Source organism: Populus trichocarpa, chromosome 18, assembly GCF_000002775.5.
Source record: "Populus trichocarpa isolate Nisqually-1 chromosome 18, P.trichocarpa_v4.1, whole genome shotgun sequence".
NCBI classification, from domain to species: Eukaryota; Viridiplantae; Streptophyta; class Magnoliopsida; order Malpighiales; family Salicaceae; genus Populus; species Populus trichocarpa.
The window spans coordinates 11,999,533-12,016,194 of NC_037302.2; the positions used below are offsets into that span (position 1 = coordinate 11,999,533).

At 29.8% G+C, this 16,662-nt stretch overlaps 1 protein-coding gene across 2 annotated transcripts; it reads left to right on the forward strand.

The window, feature by feature from the left end:
• Window positions 1-6,595: 6,595 nt before the first annotated feature.
• Window positions 6,596-8,932, forward strand: LOC7493357 (WAT1-related protein At4g30420). Of its 2 annotated transcripts, none has more exons than XM_002324469.3 (7): window positions 6,596-6,819; window positions 6,921-6,986; window positions 7,100-7,216; window positions 7,487-7,697; window positions 7,776-7,934; window positions 8,046-8,197; window positions 8,297-8,932. In XM_002324469.3, exons 1-7 carry the CDS (start codon window positions 6,641-6,643, stop codon window positions 8,526-8,528), a joined length of 1,116 nt encoding a protein of 371 aa, XP_002324505.1. In that variant the 5' UTR covers window positions 6,596-6,640; the 3' UTR covers window positions 8,529-8,932. The 2 variants fall into 2 exon arrangements, with proteins under 2 accessions (XP_002324505.1, XP_052304907.1); XM_052448947.1 differs by having other exon boundaries at window positions 6,698-6,819; window positions 6,929-6,986; window positions 8,297-8,930.
• The last annotated feature ends 7,730 nt before the right edge of the window (window positions 8,933-16,662 follow it).

Here is a 16,662-nt window from a genome sequence, read left to right on the forward strand (position 1 = left end):
TGAAATTCAAGTCTTTAACTGTGTCAAATAATCATTTTAATCTAAAATTTTAAATTATTTGAAAAAATCCAAGAATAGTTATAAGCACTGCACGCCTAAAACTTGGGCAACCCCGTTCGTGTGTGCGTATTTTTTTCTGGACATAAACATGAACACGGAATAGGAAGGATATCACCACACTCATTAATAATTAAGTCGTGCTTCGTTTTCAGATTTATATTCGATGCGTTTTACTTTATCAAGTGTTTTCCAAATTCCTTGGGGCTGAAAATGCTTCAAATTACTTCTTTCTAGTAATTTTTATGGTTTTGATGTGAAAATGTTGTAACTATAAACAAGTTTTTTTCTTAAATCATCAATTTGGTAATTTGTTTATCAAGATATTTATGGGATAATTGCATTTTGGTACACTAACTTTACACTTTTTCTCAATTGAGTACATGAAATTGAGTATACTGCCTTTTTTGGAATTTTTCAATTAAGTGCTTCTGTTCACTTGTCATCAATTTTTTATATTAGATGATGTGTTATTTTTCCTTAAAATGCTATTAATACTCTAATTTTCATTTTATATCAATCAAGTATATGAATTTTAATATTTTAATTTTGATATATCAATGTTTTTTTTATCATCCCCATCAAGAAAATTTTTATGATGTCCAGAAAATAACTAATGGTATCATAGTAGTTATTATCCAAGTTCAATTTTAAGAAAGATAAACACATGAAAAGGAGAGAAAATCAAATTCAAGACCCACAAAAAATAATAAAAATATCTTCACTTAAACATTCTTTCTTCTACTTGTTTTTGCCTCTTTTTTAAAAAGTGAATCCAAGAAAAAAACTATTAGGATGCAACTAGTTACTCTCTAAGCACCATGAAATTACTCTAAATCAAGTACTTTAACTCAATTTTTTATTTTCTAATATGAGATATTTTTAGTAAAAGTATCCTCTAAAATAAGATTATTTAGAAAAAAAATTAAAATTAAAATTAAAATAAATCCTTTCAAGATGTAATATCTTTTCAATATTTTAGTAGAAAGTTCAAATTAAAAAACATAAATTTGAAATGTTAAAAACAGAGAAAACATATGGCTAATCACAAATTCACTATAATTTTCATTTTGATCTAAAAATTTATTTTATTTATTTTCCAGTTTCTAGTTTGAGAGATAAGATATAAAGTTGCTGAAAAAACATGAAAGAGAGAGAAAGTTTTCGGTTATTACAATTTTGAAAACCAAAATGGTCAAAATTGGTGTCAAAGGGTTTTATTTGACAAGAAAAGTTCAATGATGATGGTTTTTGATCATTATCTTTCCAAAAAAAGTAAATTGGGGCTTTGAAAGTTTTATAGTTTTGAGTTGTTTTTGTGATTTTAACAGATTTTTTTGCTGCTTTAATAGCATGAATGAGTTTATTGAGATTTATAGGGTATGTTTTTTTTTCATTGTGTTCATGTGAAAGATTGGTTGGAAAAGAAGTTTTCGACCCAAAAGTCAAAAACCCGACTTTCTAATGCTATTTCTGTCACTTAAGGTAGTTGGGAACTAGGCAACATGAGATGCATATTTTTTCGCACCAATGACACGTCATCAACTTTAAATTTTTTTAAAATAAAATGTATACCCATTTTAGAGAAAAACATGTAAGCCCATGCATGTGGCCCTGAGTTTAGAGGCCTAAACATGTTTGGGCTTAAATAGAAGGCAAATTTGAGCAATGCCTAACCTTTCTTATATATTTTTAGTTTACATTAATTTTCAGTTTTAATTTAAATAACAACCTCTCTCTGATTTTTTAAATTGATTTGTTTATTTTTTTAAAATAGTAGTTATTTTTTAAAAAATTATATTTTGTATTTTTATAATTTTTCAAATAGAATATTGTCATTTATATTTTGGATATAAATAAACCATATTTGTATGATGTATTTTTTTTTTAATATTTGTTCTTGATGAGAAAAAAATAACCTCTAAGATAAAAAAAACAAAAAAAAAACACATAAATTCAAAAGAAAAGTGAGTATTAAATATTTGCATAAACATCAATCTTTTTTTTAGAAGAATTATTTACTTAAAAATTTAATATTTAATTAATATTAACAACTTTTTAATAGTTGTTCGATTCAACCATTTTTAATTTTTTTTACTAAACATATATAACATCTTTACATTTTTCAATTAAAAAAAATTATGATACAATAAAATATATATTTAAAATTGATATATTCTTTTAATATATTAAAAATTAATTTGAAATTTTATCTATAACCAACACAAGTTTTAAAACTAGTACTCGAAAATAAATTTGAGCCCAATTGAGTACACTAACTTTACACTTTTTCTCAATTGAGTACATGAAATTTGAAATTTGAGTATACTGCCTTTTTTGGAATTTTTCAATTAAGTGCTTCTGTTCACTTGTCATCAATTTTTTTTATTAGATGATGTGTCATTTTTCCTTAAAATGCTATTGATACTCTAATTTTCATCTTATATCAATCAAGTATATGAATTTTAATATTTTAATTTTGATATACCAATGTTTTTTTATCATCCCCATCAAGAAAATTTTTATGGTGTCCAAAGAATAATAGTATCATAGTAGTTATTCTTTAAGCCAACTTTTAAGAAAGACAAACACATGAAAGAGAGAGAAAATCAAATTCAAGACCCACAAAAAATAATAAAAATATCTTCACTTAAACATTCTTTCTTCTACTTGTTTTTGCCTTCTTTTTTAAAAAGTGAATAAAAAAAAAAAACTATTAGGATGCAACTAGTTACTCCCTAAGCACCATGAAATTACTCTAAATCAAGTACTTTAACTCAATTTTTTATTTTCTAATATGAGTTATTTTTAGTAAAAGTATCCTCTAAAATAAGATTATTTAGAAAAAAAAAAATTAAAATTAAAATCAAAATAAATCCTTTCAAGATGTAATATCTTTTCGATATTTTAGTAGAAAGTTCAAATTAAAAAACATAAATTTGAAATGTTAAAAACAGAGAAAACATATGGCTAATCCCAAATTCACCATAATTTTTATTTTGATCTAAAATTTTATTTTATTTATTTTCCAGTTTCTAGTTTGAGAGATAAGATATAAAGTTGCTGAAAAAAAATGAGAGAGAGAGAGAGAGTTTTTGATTATCACAATTTTAAAAACCAAGATGGTCAAAATTGGTGTCAAAGAGTTTTATTTGACGAAAGAAGTTCAATGATAATGGTTTTTGGTCATTATCTTTCCAAAAAAATTAAATTGGGGCTTTGAAAGTTTTATAGTTTTGAATTGTTTTTGCTATTTTAATACCATCAATGAGTTTATTGAGATTTATAGAGAGTTTTGTTTTTTAAATGTAATCATGTGAAAAATTGGTTGAAAAGGAGGTTTTTGACTCAAAAGTCAAAAACCTGACTTTCTGATGCTTTTTCTGTCACTTAAAGTAGTTGGGAACTAGGCAACATACAATGCATATTTTTTCACACCAATGACACGTCATCAACTTTAAATTTTTTAAAAATAAAATATATATTTATTTTAGGGAAAAACATGTAAGCCCAGGCATGTGGCCCTGAGTTTGGGCTTAGATAAAAGGCAAATTTGAGCAATGCCTAACATTTTGTATATATTTTTAGTTTACATTAATTTTTAGTTTTAATTTAAATAACAACCTCTTTTTGATTTTGTAAATTGATTTGTTCATTTTTTTTTAGATAGTAGTTATTTTTTAAGAAAATTATATTTTGTATTGTTATAATTTTTCAAATAAAGAATTGTCATTTATATTTTGGATATAAATAAACCATATTTGTATGATGTATGTTTTTGTTTTTTTTTAAATATTTGTTCTTGATGAGACAAAATAACCTCTAAGATAAAAAAATAAAAAAACACATAAATTCAAAAGAAAAGTGAGTATTAAATATTTGCATGAGTATTAAATATTTGCATAAACATCTATCTTTTTTTAGAAGAAATATTGACTTAAACAATTTAGTATTTAATCAATATTAACAACTCTTTAATAGTTGATTGATTCAACCATTTTAATTTTTTTTTATTAAACATATATAACATCTTTATATTTTTCAATTAAAAAAAATTATGATACAATAAAATATATATTTAATATTGATATATTCTTTTAATATATAAAAATTAATTTGAAATTTTATCTATAACCAACACAAGTTTTAAAACTAGTACTCTCTATAAAACAAATTTAAACCCAAAATTAAAAAAATAGGCTCTGAATGATTAAAAAAAAATACAACAAGACAACAGAAAAACTTATGAAGTTTTTTTGTGCATATACATACAAAGTTGTGATTTTTGTCGTGTCTTATGTCAAAATTAATGTTCCACCAATTTTCCCTGGGACAAGCTTGTCATAACCCCCTCGACAAAATTTATATAAAAGATTTTCAAAACTACTACATAACCATTCCCTTAAATCCAAAAATAGGTTTTTTTTTCTTTTTGAGTTGGATTGTTTTTCATATGTTTTAATTATTTGAATCAAATTAATATATAAAAAACATATTTCTTTTTTAAACAAAAATAAATTCATCATTTATGAGAATGATAAAAATATTAATTCAATTTTCATAAAAATAAATAAATTAGATAAATTATTTTTCTTAAGACATCAAATATAATAAAACTAATAATTTTATTTTTGAGACTAATCAAATATGTTACAAGTACAAAAATAATTTAAGAATGAATAGATTGGTTATTTTTATTTTTGACTTGGAAATAATAACGGATTATATTTGATTATAAAAGATAAGATAAAAGACATAATTGAATAACCATAGGAGAATAATTATTTTTTATGAAAATTTAAATAAAAAAATAAAAGGAATTATTTTTAACATAAATAATTAGTTTTGTTTATGAAAAAAAGGAATCAATAAAATAATTATTTCGTATAATTAATTAAAAATCTATTTATTTTAAAGATTTTCAAATTATTATTTCTACGTTCATATACATGAGAGAAGATAAAGGTATTGTAGCCACTATAGCATTTCTTTTCTCATGTTTGCAAAACGGAAAACAGAACATTTAATTGTCTGATTTATTTATATATTTATTTATTTTATAAATTGTTTTCTAATTTAGTCCAACGCAGCAAATAATTGATATAAATAATGTTTGTATAATTTGTTACTGAAGAAGACAAAACAAATCAATACCCACAAGCTCCAAAAGCAATGACTCGGCACTCACAACTGGGTCACATGGAGGACAAGATTCACTAATAATATAACCATGCTGGTTCTCACTTAATTTATTGGTAACTCTTTTTTTTGGCTTTAGGCATGGCAGGAAGCGAAAATTGTTGACAACATCTCGCTTCATCAATATTTTTTTCAACATCTATTTAATATCTTGTTATATTTCTACACGCACCGTCGTATCTTTAACTTTTAATATTTTGAATATTAAAATTATAATGAGATAAAAAATAAAAAATATCTTCTTTAAAAGTCAAAACAACTGTATCTTCAACATGTACTATATAGGAGGTTGGGGCTGCTCAACTATTGATTCAACATTACACACTGGATTTGGTTTCCTAGGTTAAAAGTTATTAATATTTTTCATTTCTTTTCTATAAAAAGAATTAGTTCTTCTTGTTTTATTTATGATTCAACTTGAAATCAAAAGATCTTAAATTGAGAAGGAAAAATGTGAGGGATGATCTTATTAGGATTTTCATTATCAAACTGGGTATATGTATGTGCGCGCGCGCGCGTTTTATTTATTTTTAGATGATTATACATAAAAAAGACTTTAATTCAAATGTTGCATGCTTCCATGATTATGAATGATAAAACATCATGACATGTGTTTTTGCTTGCTTGAATGATACATAAATGAATAATATGAAACTTTATATCTTTTATTCTTAGGATTAAATTGTGGTCTTGGGGTTTTATTCTTATGCTTGTTGTATTTATCATTATCTTCATGATCATGCTAAAAAAAAAATGTGTTTCAAATCTCATGCATTTGGATCAAACTTCTCTCTCTCTCACACACACACACAAATAAGAAAGAGTTTTGGCATTTATTTAAATTCTTCACAAGTTTATTAATTATCATGTCATTCTGGTATTTTTATATTTGCGTAACTTTTTTTTCTAAAAAAAAAAAGAAATATTTATCATATTACATGTTTATATATTGAGTTTTTATAACTTATTTATAAAACTTATTGAGTTTAATAAAAAAAGTTTTTATAGGTTAATATTTCAAAACCCTTTTAAAAAACTAAGATTAGTCTAATCTAGTGTTTTAGTGGAGTCCTTACCATACTAGACACAATTGTTACGTTAGACGACGCTGTCAATTGTTGATGTTTTTAAAATCTTAGGGCCCAAGAGTCACTGAGCACAATATTATGGTCCTTTGTGAGTTTATTGATTCTCTTTTAAATCATCATCATCATCATCATCATGTGTATGCTTGCCTAGCCTATATATACCATACACATGTGAGCTTTGTAACAAGCAATATATATATATATATATATATATATATATATATATATATATATATATATATATATATATATATATATATAAAGCAGTTTAATTTGTTGCAATTGACAAGCAAGATATGGGTGCATTTGAGGATTCCAAGCCTGCACTGGCTATGTTAGGAATGCAATTCAGCTATGCAATTGTTTCTCTGATCATAAGAGCTGCTCTTATACAAGGAATGAGTCCTAGGGTCTTCGTTGTCTACAGGCAAGCTATAGCAACTGTGGTCATTGCACCTTTAGCTCATTTCTCAAGGTATTTTCTATATGCTTAAAATCTTCTGTATATCTACACACACACACACACGCCCCAACATTCGTTTGATATTCTCTTTCAATCTTTTATGTTCACGGAAGAAAATCAGGTGGAACTTCTATGGGATTGAGGAGTTTTTCTTTGGTGTTTTCGGCCTCGCTTATTGGGTATGCAAGTGTATATCAGTCTAATCTAATTTTATTATTTGGCTTCTATGTGTTGAAATCGAGCAACACCAGCAGCAGCTAGCATGATCATTCCTGACTTTAACCTGCCACAGTGTAACAATCAATCAGAATGTCTTTGCTGAGGGACTATACTTGGCCTCATCATCAATGGCAAGTGCAATGGGTAATCTCGTTCCTGCAATCACATTTGTCATGGCATTCCTTATCGGGTAAATGATTCTTACTTTATTAATGATGGTTGATGCACTGTTAAAACTCACATACAAGGCACTATTGAAGGTAGCAGCTATCAACACTTTGAATTATGAGATCAGTCGACAAGACTTGTATACAAGGCCTAAAAGAAAAATAATGGGATGCTTAGTTCCACATAAAACATAGAAAAAACCTCATTAATCAATTAGATTTTCACTTCTTAGGTTACATACTCCAAAATTAACGTGTAATTAACACTTGCAATTTATTCTGAAATTGAATAGATTGGAGAAGATTAATATTCGAAGCTTCAGAAGTATCGCGAAAATAGTAGGAACAGTGATATGTGTAAGTGGAGCCATATCAATGGCATTGCTCAGGGGACCAAAGCTGCTTAACACAACCATTTTTGAGTCGGGAGGTGAGGATTGGTTGCTGGGTTGTCTGCTTATTTTTGCGAGCACTTTTTGCTGGTCAATTTGGCTGATTTTGCAGGTGTGTGGATCTAAAATTTCTGCTCACTCATTCAGAGATCTTGTTTACTAATATAAGATTACAAATTAATTTTAACAGGTTCCGGTTACAGCTAGCTATCCTGACCACCTGTCCTTGTCAGCCTGGTTGTGTTTCTTGGCAACACTGCAGTCAGGGATTCTGACTTTATTCTTAGAGAAAGACTTGGAGGCTTGGAAACTGCATTCATACTTGGAAGTTGTTGGTTGTTTATTCACAGTAAGTAGTTCTCTCTGTTCCTGATATTGGTAACAGGCTGGCATTTTTTATGCTCTAGCCTTGACAGATATCCCAATTACTGAAGGTCAAAATTTTCTGATATGAACACAGGGAATTATAGGATCTGGGATTTCTTTCTTTGTTCAGGCCTGGGTGATTTCTCAAAGAGGCCCCCTCTTCTCTGCAATGTTCAATCCTCTATGCACTGTTATTGTCACTATACTGGCTGCCATTTTTCTCCACGAAGAGATTTACACTGGAAGGTAATAATAGGATTTGAACTTTTATCTTTGTCCACCTTTTCTTTTCTTTCTATTTGTATACTGGGTTCTCATCAGAGCCCTCTTTTGCAACATGTCCAGCTTGATAGGAGCAGTTGCTGTGATTATTGGTTTATATATTGTGCTATGGGGAAAAGCCAAAGACTTCACAAAGGAGGAAGACAAAGTCGATCCAAAGCTGGAAATTGATGAAAGGCAGACAGTTAAAATCACGATTGAGGAGTCTAGAGGAGTCGAGCCTGTCTTGGAAGAGCCCCTTCTATCTGATAAATCAAATGACATTGAAGAAAGCAGTAATTTCCATAAAAAATAGAGTGGATCTGTAGAGTGTATCATTTTGCAGTTCTTGTGAGATTACATATTGAAAAAGTTTATTACTCAATTAGTGCACAGCAAATTAGTATTATTTCACGAAACCTCCTGCAAGGAAGGATGGTTTGGAAAAGACCTTGGACCTTCCCGATGCTATTTAGACATTCCAAGCCAAACAGAGGACAAAAAGCTTCCATCTCGAAGACCTGTCAGAACCAATCCTGCTTATGTCAGTAACACGTTGAAAACTCTTGTCTCATTAGTGATGATCAGCCTGGTTCGTTCACCTCTGCTGTCCAATTAACATAGTTAATTAAGAAGATAACTACAAAGTCCTAATTAATCTTGCGCCGCCACTTAATTAGCGGTTTCATTTGTGTAAGGCGGCGCCATTTCTATATGATTGAAGTTTGAACAATTAAATTTATTTATTTTTTGTATGTTTTTGAGTTTAATCATTCAATACATTTTAAAAAATATTTAATCTTCATCTAATAATATTATAATTATAATTATATATATAAAAAACTAATAGCCCTCACTGTAGATAGTGAGAGGAAGCCCTGTGCTTCTTCTTTTTTTAATCCCTGAGATTCTTTACACTTTAATCTCTAAATTTCATTGTTTTCTAAATTGGTCCTTCAAAATTGCCTTGATTTGCCATTGGTCTTAGTAATTTGTTTTCCAAGAATGCATATGGGGATCTCGAGGTGTCGAGAAAATATTTCGTACCTCAACTTCTTTTTTTTTTCAATTTGATTACATTATATTGGATTTATTTGAGATTTGACTTTGTAATATGTTTTTGTTATCTTGATACGGAGATCTTACACTACCAAAAAACAATTTTTGTGCTCAGTTTTACAAAATAAAACAAAAATTAGCTATTTAAAATAATTGTTAAGTGACTAAATTGAAACAAAAATAAGTATAGGAATTAGGGTAAACAGGCAGGGAATTAATTTACTGCATGCATCGCATATGCTAGTAGGTAAGAGGCATCCATAGTCTTTAAGAGGTGAATGAGGAAGCTCTTAGGTGGTGCAATATGTGTAGGTGGTGGCATGGAGGTTTGGTTGTGGCGAACTTTTTTCGTGTCCTTTTTCTTTTCTCTATCATCTTTTTAGGAATCGCACTGACCTTTATAATTTCAAAGGTATCCTGTCATTTGTATTTTGTATTAAATTTTATCTTCATTTTTTTGATTACTATTTATTTTGTTTTGAGTCATTTTTTCAATTTCATCTATTGGCATTTGACTTCATTTATTTTTATATCAAATTTAGTCCTTATTTTTTTATTGCTATTTCTTCCCATTTTTTTCTTGATTGATATTTTTTTTTAATTTTATCCATCAGCATTTGGATTCATTTTATTTTTACCTCATATTTATTTATTATTATTTTGATTGCTATTTGTTTTGTTTTTTTTTATCCTTTTTATCGATTTTTTTTAATTTCACCCCTCGATATTTTATTGATTGAGGATTTGGCTCCATGATTTTTTTGAGTTTATTTTCTATGGGGTTAGTTCAGACCTCATGACCCAGGTCATGTATTTAAAAAATTAGTATGAGTTGACTTCAATATTTTTTTGGTTCTTTTTTAAAATTGATTTTCTTTCAATTTCATTATTTAATATTGGGTTAGTTGGGGATTGAGTTTTGTGAATGTTTTCATTTTATTTTTATGAAATTATCATAATCTCATGTCGTGGGTCACAAGCTTAGTAGGTTAACCTAAGTTTACTTGGGTTTTTTTTTCATTGTTTTTTTTTAGATTGATTTTTTTTCCAGTTTTGCCCTTCAACATTGGATTATTTGAGATTTAAGCGTCGTTGTTTTATTCAATTTACTTTCTTCAGGGTTATCTTAATCTCACTACTAGATTGTGCATTCGGCAGGTTGATTCGAGTGAACTTAAGTTGTTTTTTATTCTATTTTTAATTTGATTTTTTTTTAATTTTCTCCTTGAACATTTAATTTTTCTTTGTTATTAATTATTGAAAGAATATTTTTCTATAATATTGAAAAGTATTTATTTTTGAGATGTTCATTATATATAATACAATGATGGTAAGTAAACCAAAATATATATAGTTTGATTTACTTATTATTGTTGTTTATTTTTTTTAATTATATTATTAAATTAAATTCGAGTTTTAATTTCTATTTCAGTCAGGTATTGCCGAAAAATTACTATGCCTACCCTGAAAATAGAAGGTTGTATTTTTCAAACAAAAAGTTTATATTATCGTTTAGTACGAAAGAGAAGTCACCAAAATCCTAAGGTTTCGATTATTTAAGTATCCTTTTAAATTCAATTATTTATTAATATTCTTATTCAAGTTACCTAAAGTAAGAGATTTTTTAATTTTTTTTAATTTTGAAATTTAATAAATAGAATCATTTTAAAATAATTCGATAACATCATAACATTTAGGTACAAAAATATTTTCAAAAAGTAAATTATTTTACCTGATGCAAAAAGAGTTGAATTCTAGAATAAAAAACTACAATTTTAGCCAAGGATCCTAATCTTATCATACGTATACATGTGAAGTGGGAGAGCGAACGTGGGCTAGCACTCTTAGACCATGTAAAGCAACTTGGTCTAAAGAGTGATCAAGCAGGACCATTTCTTTCTTTCTTTTCTTTTTCGTGAAACACAGGTTCTGAGCTAGTTATTGCGCACCAGACCATATTCCTGCGGCCAGAAACTAGCCCTTACCCAGATCTTAGCCTATAGCTCGTGAGTTCTCTGATTGGTAATGCGGTTTAAAAAATTTTAATTTTTTTTTATATGATTTTAATTTTAATTTTTAAAAATAAAAAAAATTATTTTGATATATTTCAGCACGAAAAATTATTTGAAAAATAATAACAACCACACTCCCAACCAAACTAGCTGACTAGATAGAAATAGTTTACTGTAACAATGTTATGCTATGACTTGAATAAAAAAAATTAACATAAAAATATATATTCAGATTACATAAAATTATTTGATATTTTTATTAAATATGATATTATAGATTAATCTTAAAATTTTTAAATCTGATTTTTTATTTAACTCGAATTTAAAATTAAATTAAATAGGAGTTGTCATGATATAAACTAGTTAATTTAATAATATATTATTTTTTTAATTATATTATTAAATTAACCATGTTAATATATATATATATATATTAACATCACCTGCACGTCTTATATTAGAAAATTTTGAATCGGCCAGCACGCCTAATCTAGTGGACGCTAGAGTGCATGGTTTTTCTATTTTTCTAAGAATTAGATTGAAATATGCCTTATTTTTTAATTGAAGCAATATGCGACCATAAAGAGGGTTGATGTGACACGAATATTGTCAAAGACCAATAGCTATTTGATCATTGGATTCGAATTCATTATTGTTTGGTTCCATGCCAAGTGATGTGGCTTTGTCTAGGCTCTAGGTTTATTTAATCTTTTGCTTTTCTTATTCTCTTCGCTGCTCATGGTTCCATTGCAGCCTCTCTGTATGCCTTCACAAAGTTATTTTAATGCTTTCCATTGCTTGGGGGAAAGAAATCTTATAATTATCTGGAGTTAATTTCTTCGAGTAATAAATTTTAGGGTTATTAATTTATATAATTATTAACTTTAAAATCCGTAAGATTAGTTAAGATATATGTAAGTTAGTTCGAACACATACTATTAATAAAATAAAAAAATCTTATAATTATTTTCCTCCGATCCTGTGATTTAACCGTCATTTGTATTTGGCCCTCGGTATTAATTCTAGAATAAGAACCAGCCTATGGGAACGACGCCAGCCCATATGGTTAGGTTGTCATATGCAAGAATCATTCTGAATTTTCTTCACGGGCATCATCCAGTGGGGCTCGTCTTAATTATAATTCAGACATGGTCGCCTTTCAAAATCGATGTAACAATTTCTTATTTCAGAAGAGTGGAACAAAAGATTGGCCCATGGAGGTATGGCTGATTAGCGTTTATATTAACAGAACATGAACAAAGAGGAAACAAGCACAGCAGTAACATCCTGGTTTCTGATTTCCAGAAGTCCTTGTCAGATTAAAAACAAGAAAAAACGAGACACATGAATGTGGGAAGTCTGTTCTTAATTTTGTCTCTCTTCCTTAACTTCGATTTTTAATTTACACTGGCAGAAAGGTTTATAATACTAGGAATATCATTGTCACCTTCTGCTGATACCTGGATTAACGATTCTCTTGTCCATGTAAGAGCACTGCATACACGTGAGATGAGGTGTGTGCATCAGTGCATGTCACAGCAGAACTTTTATCGTTGCCCTAATATCAAGCCTTGACAGAGAAAAAAAAAGGGTGGATTTGATGATTACAGGCCTGCAATGGCTATGTTTGGGCTTCAATTTGGTTAAGCAGGAATGGCTCTCGACTACTAGTTTATAAGGATTCCAGGCCAATAGTTTTGAGTGGACTTGCTCTTACTTTTATTTTTTATTTGTGTTTGTTTTGGTGTTAAAAACATGTTTTTTAAGAAACTTAAATCTATTTTTAGTTTTAAAGCAAAGTATATATATAAAAAATTTGAATAGAGTTTTAAAAATTAACTACTTAAATTTTAATAATGGAAGATGATTTTTATAAAAATAATTTAAGGGTATATTAGTTTTTATTTCAAAAAGTATGAGAAGTGATATATATATTTTAAGACAGAAAATTAGGGGTTCTTTTTAGATTTTCAAACAAACAATAATAAAAGATTTTCCACTACCAAAATCAGGTTTTTTTTACGTTGATTATTGTAGAAGAATAAATCACTAATTTAAGAAGGTCGTATATTACAATTGATCTTATTCAAAAGGTAGAAGAAGGTATGGTTCTGCCAGAGCCTTGAGCTGCCTTTAATAGTGCCAACTATTTACACTGTTTCTCATCCTTACTGGTGTGGGATAAGCTCCAAGCCATATCTCTGCTGATTTCCTCCTCTTACTGTATTGGAAAATCTAAGCCTCAAGCAGCACATGTTGAGTTGTATGTTGACCAATTGCTATCATTCTGTTGAACCTGACAGAAAACTTGAGCATGCTTTAGGCCACAGTCATTTTTGCTACTTAAGAAAGCATTGGTTCTGTTCTTTTGAAGTGGATGCCTGTTATTCTACTCCAGTCCCTGAAATTAATCAGATTGGAGAAAGTTTATATCCGAAGCTTGAGAAGTATTTCCAAGATTCTTGGGAAAGTAATGTGTGTTACAGGAGCCATTGCAATGGCACTACTCAAAAGGCCCTAAGCTGTTAAGCATTAACAAAGTACTGTTACAACCGAGATCCTTTTTGAGCCCTGGAGGCGACGATTGGTTATTGGGGTGTCTATTTCTCTTCGGAAGCAGTTGTTTCTGTTCATTTTGGATGATCTTGTAGGTATACAACTTCCCTTTCAATTACTGATCGATCATGGGATATCCTGATGACTAGATTTTTTATTCAATTTATCTACAGGTACCTGTATCGGCAAGTTGCCCTTGCATGGATGTGTTTCCTCGCATCATTGCAATCAACTGCGATTGCATATTATTCGCCGAAAAAGATCTTGCTGCTTGGAAGCTGAATACACATCTTGAAATTGCTTCCTGTTTATACGTGGAATGCAGTTTTGTTTTTCCAATGATTGTTTTCATATTGCGTTGCTTGTAATTTTGGACTTGACCCTTTTATTTTTGTTACAGGAAACTGGACTAGCTGTGTCATTCTTTGTTCAAGCCTGGGTAATTTCTATGAGAGGTTCCCTGTTCTCTTCAATGTTCAATCCTCTATGCACGGTTATTGTCGCCATTTTCTCTGCTATAGTTCTACATGAAGAGACATAAACTGGAAGGTAATATCTTTTCCCCTATCATTTTCTTCATGTTTAACTTTTATGACGTGGAACCTGGCTGTCACAGATGTTAGAAGAGAGTGCAACGGTATTATTACCTTCAAGAGGACGACCAAAGGTCTTCTAAGGTTCAAATTTTGTCCCAATCTTGATATTTTTTAAGGATAGGAAGGATCCTTGCTTTCCTTCCTTGGGTCTCCAGCCATCATGTGCCAACAAGGAAATTATCTCACCCATCCACCCTACCATACTACCTAACACACAAATCCAGGCAAACATCCGAAGTCTGGAAAGCAAAGAAATCTTGTGTTAATTCTGTTGTCAGTGAACATGAGAAAACAGTGCAGTTACAGTTTTAGAACACATAAGCTGTATTCTAAGGGCTACCTTAGTAGCTCCATCACTGACCAAATGGTAGTCTATGTTGTTTTAGTCCATGTTGATTTTGAGTTTTGTATTTCCTATCCGTTAAACAGATGAAAAGATACGAACCAAGTTGATGCAGCAGGTCATGGCAATGGGCAGCCTAAGCAGTGAAATATTAAATTTACCCAGCTAGCAAACGTCCCTATACAACTGTCTAAACTTTGAATTATGTTGATATTGACATGTCTTATTCTTTAAATTTGACAGAATGGAGAAAGCTAACATCCGAAGCTTGAGAAGTATCGGAAAAATAGTAGGGCATGCATCTGTGTTAGTGGAGAAATGTCCATGGCACTGCTCAAAGGACCAGAACTGCTTAACACAGAACTTCTACCAGTAAAATCTTCCAGTACTGGTTCTGGAAGCAAGACTTGGTTGTTGGGTTCAATAACCCTCTTTGGAAACAGTTGTTCAATTGTAATCTGGAAGATCATGCAGGTATTTGCTCTGTGAGTTCATTCCCAAATTGCCTGCTGTGTCAATATTAGTGAAATCACATATCTAGGTCTACATGTTTGCTGAAATTCAGAACAGGTTCCAATATCAGCTAGGTGTCCTGATCCCTTACTCTCTACTGTTTGGATGTGTTTCTTCGGATCCCTACAACAATAGCAATTACGATCTTCATAAAACCAGATCCACAAGCATGGAAACCGCATTCAATTCTTGAGTATGCTTGTTTACTCTACATAGAATGTAGCATGCTCTCTCAGTACTCTTGTCTTGTTGCACATATTTTGTTAATTCAAAATCATAAACATGTCCTTCCATGGTCTATTTAAATTGCTGTGACCAAAACCTTTGTTGACCGGTGAATTGCTTCTGCAAGCATCATTATTCTTCAAACCTGGTGCATTGCACAAAGGGGACTACACTTCTTAGCAATGTTCAAACCTCTGCCACCGTTATTGGGACCGTCTTAGCTGCTACCTTTCTACATGAGGTGATCTACACGTCAAGGTACATAACTCCTCGGAATGTTTTCATGACAATTTATTTTCTTTATGAAGAATTCTGTTAGTTATAAAAAGAAACAAGTATGAATAGCTAATTAATGCTGATAATATTGGTCATCTGATATATTTATCTCACTTCAGCTTGTTAGGTGCTATTGTTGTGATTTCTGGTTTGTATATGGTGATATCGGGTCAAGCTTCAGACCAACAGGAGATCAAACAAGAGACAAATTTTGTGCCACAAGCTGACGGGAGAAATATTCAGCAAGGTTCTATGGATGAATCTTCAGGACATAACATCTGTAAAAAACATTTGGAAGAGCCACTTCTATATGAAAAACTCCCTAATGTAGACAAAGTGTGAAGAATCTGAATGACATCCTCAAATTTAGTTTTTTTCCGAGATACAAATTTCATGTCGAAATATCCTAGTGCTATGCTTCACTCAGGTTCCATCTTCAGAACAACTCTTCTGTGGTTACTTTCTGAAATTGTGATGTTCCCCGTCTCATCAAAGTTTTATATAGAACAAAGTAAATCCCCTGATATAATAGATGACACATACACGAGCAATCGAAGACAGAGAGAATGGATTTCAGAACTCATATTATAGCCAACCCGAAAAGGTAACACTATATTGAACTCTGTTCATTTTTTAAGTGTTCAGTGTTTCTATTGATTGACTTCACATTTCAACTATAAAAATCCTCCTAATTATTGCAGTTTTACTTCTCAAAGTTTCTGGATCAATATAATAATGCATGTAGTCAAGTAGAAAACTAATAATTTTTAAGGATCATTCCTTTTTATCGAGGCAAATCTGCAACATATAATCTTCTTATGCATTTCCAATTCAACAAAAAACATTTCCACTCAAGATTATTGAATTTTC

Coding starts and splice junctions, on each gene's coding strand:
- LOC7493357 (XM_002324469.3), top strand. CDS start 6,641: ATGGGTGCATTTGAGGATTCCAAGCCTGCACTGGCTATGTTAGGAATG. Junction 6,820..6,920: donor CCTTTAGCTCATTTCTCAAG/GTATTTTCTATA, acceptor TGTTCACGGAAG/AAAATCAGGTGGAACTTCTA. Junction 7,217..7,486: donor GTCATGGCATTCCTTATCGG/GTAAATGATTCT, acceptor GAAATTGAATAG/ATTGGAGAAGATTAATATTC.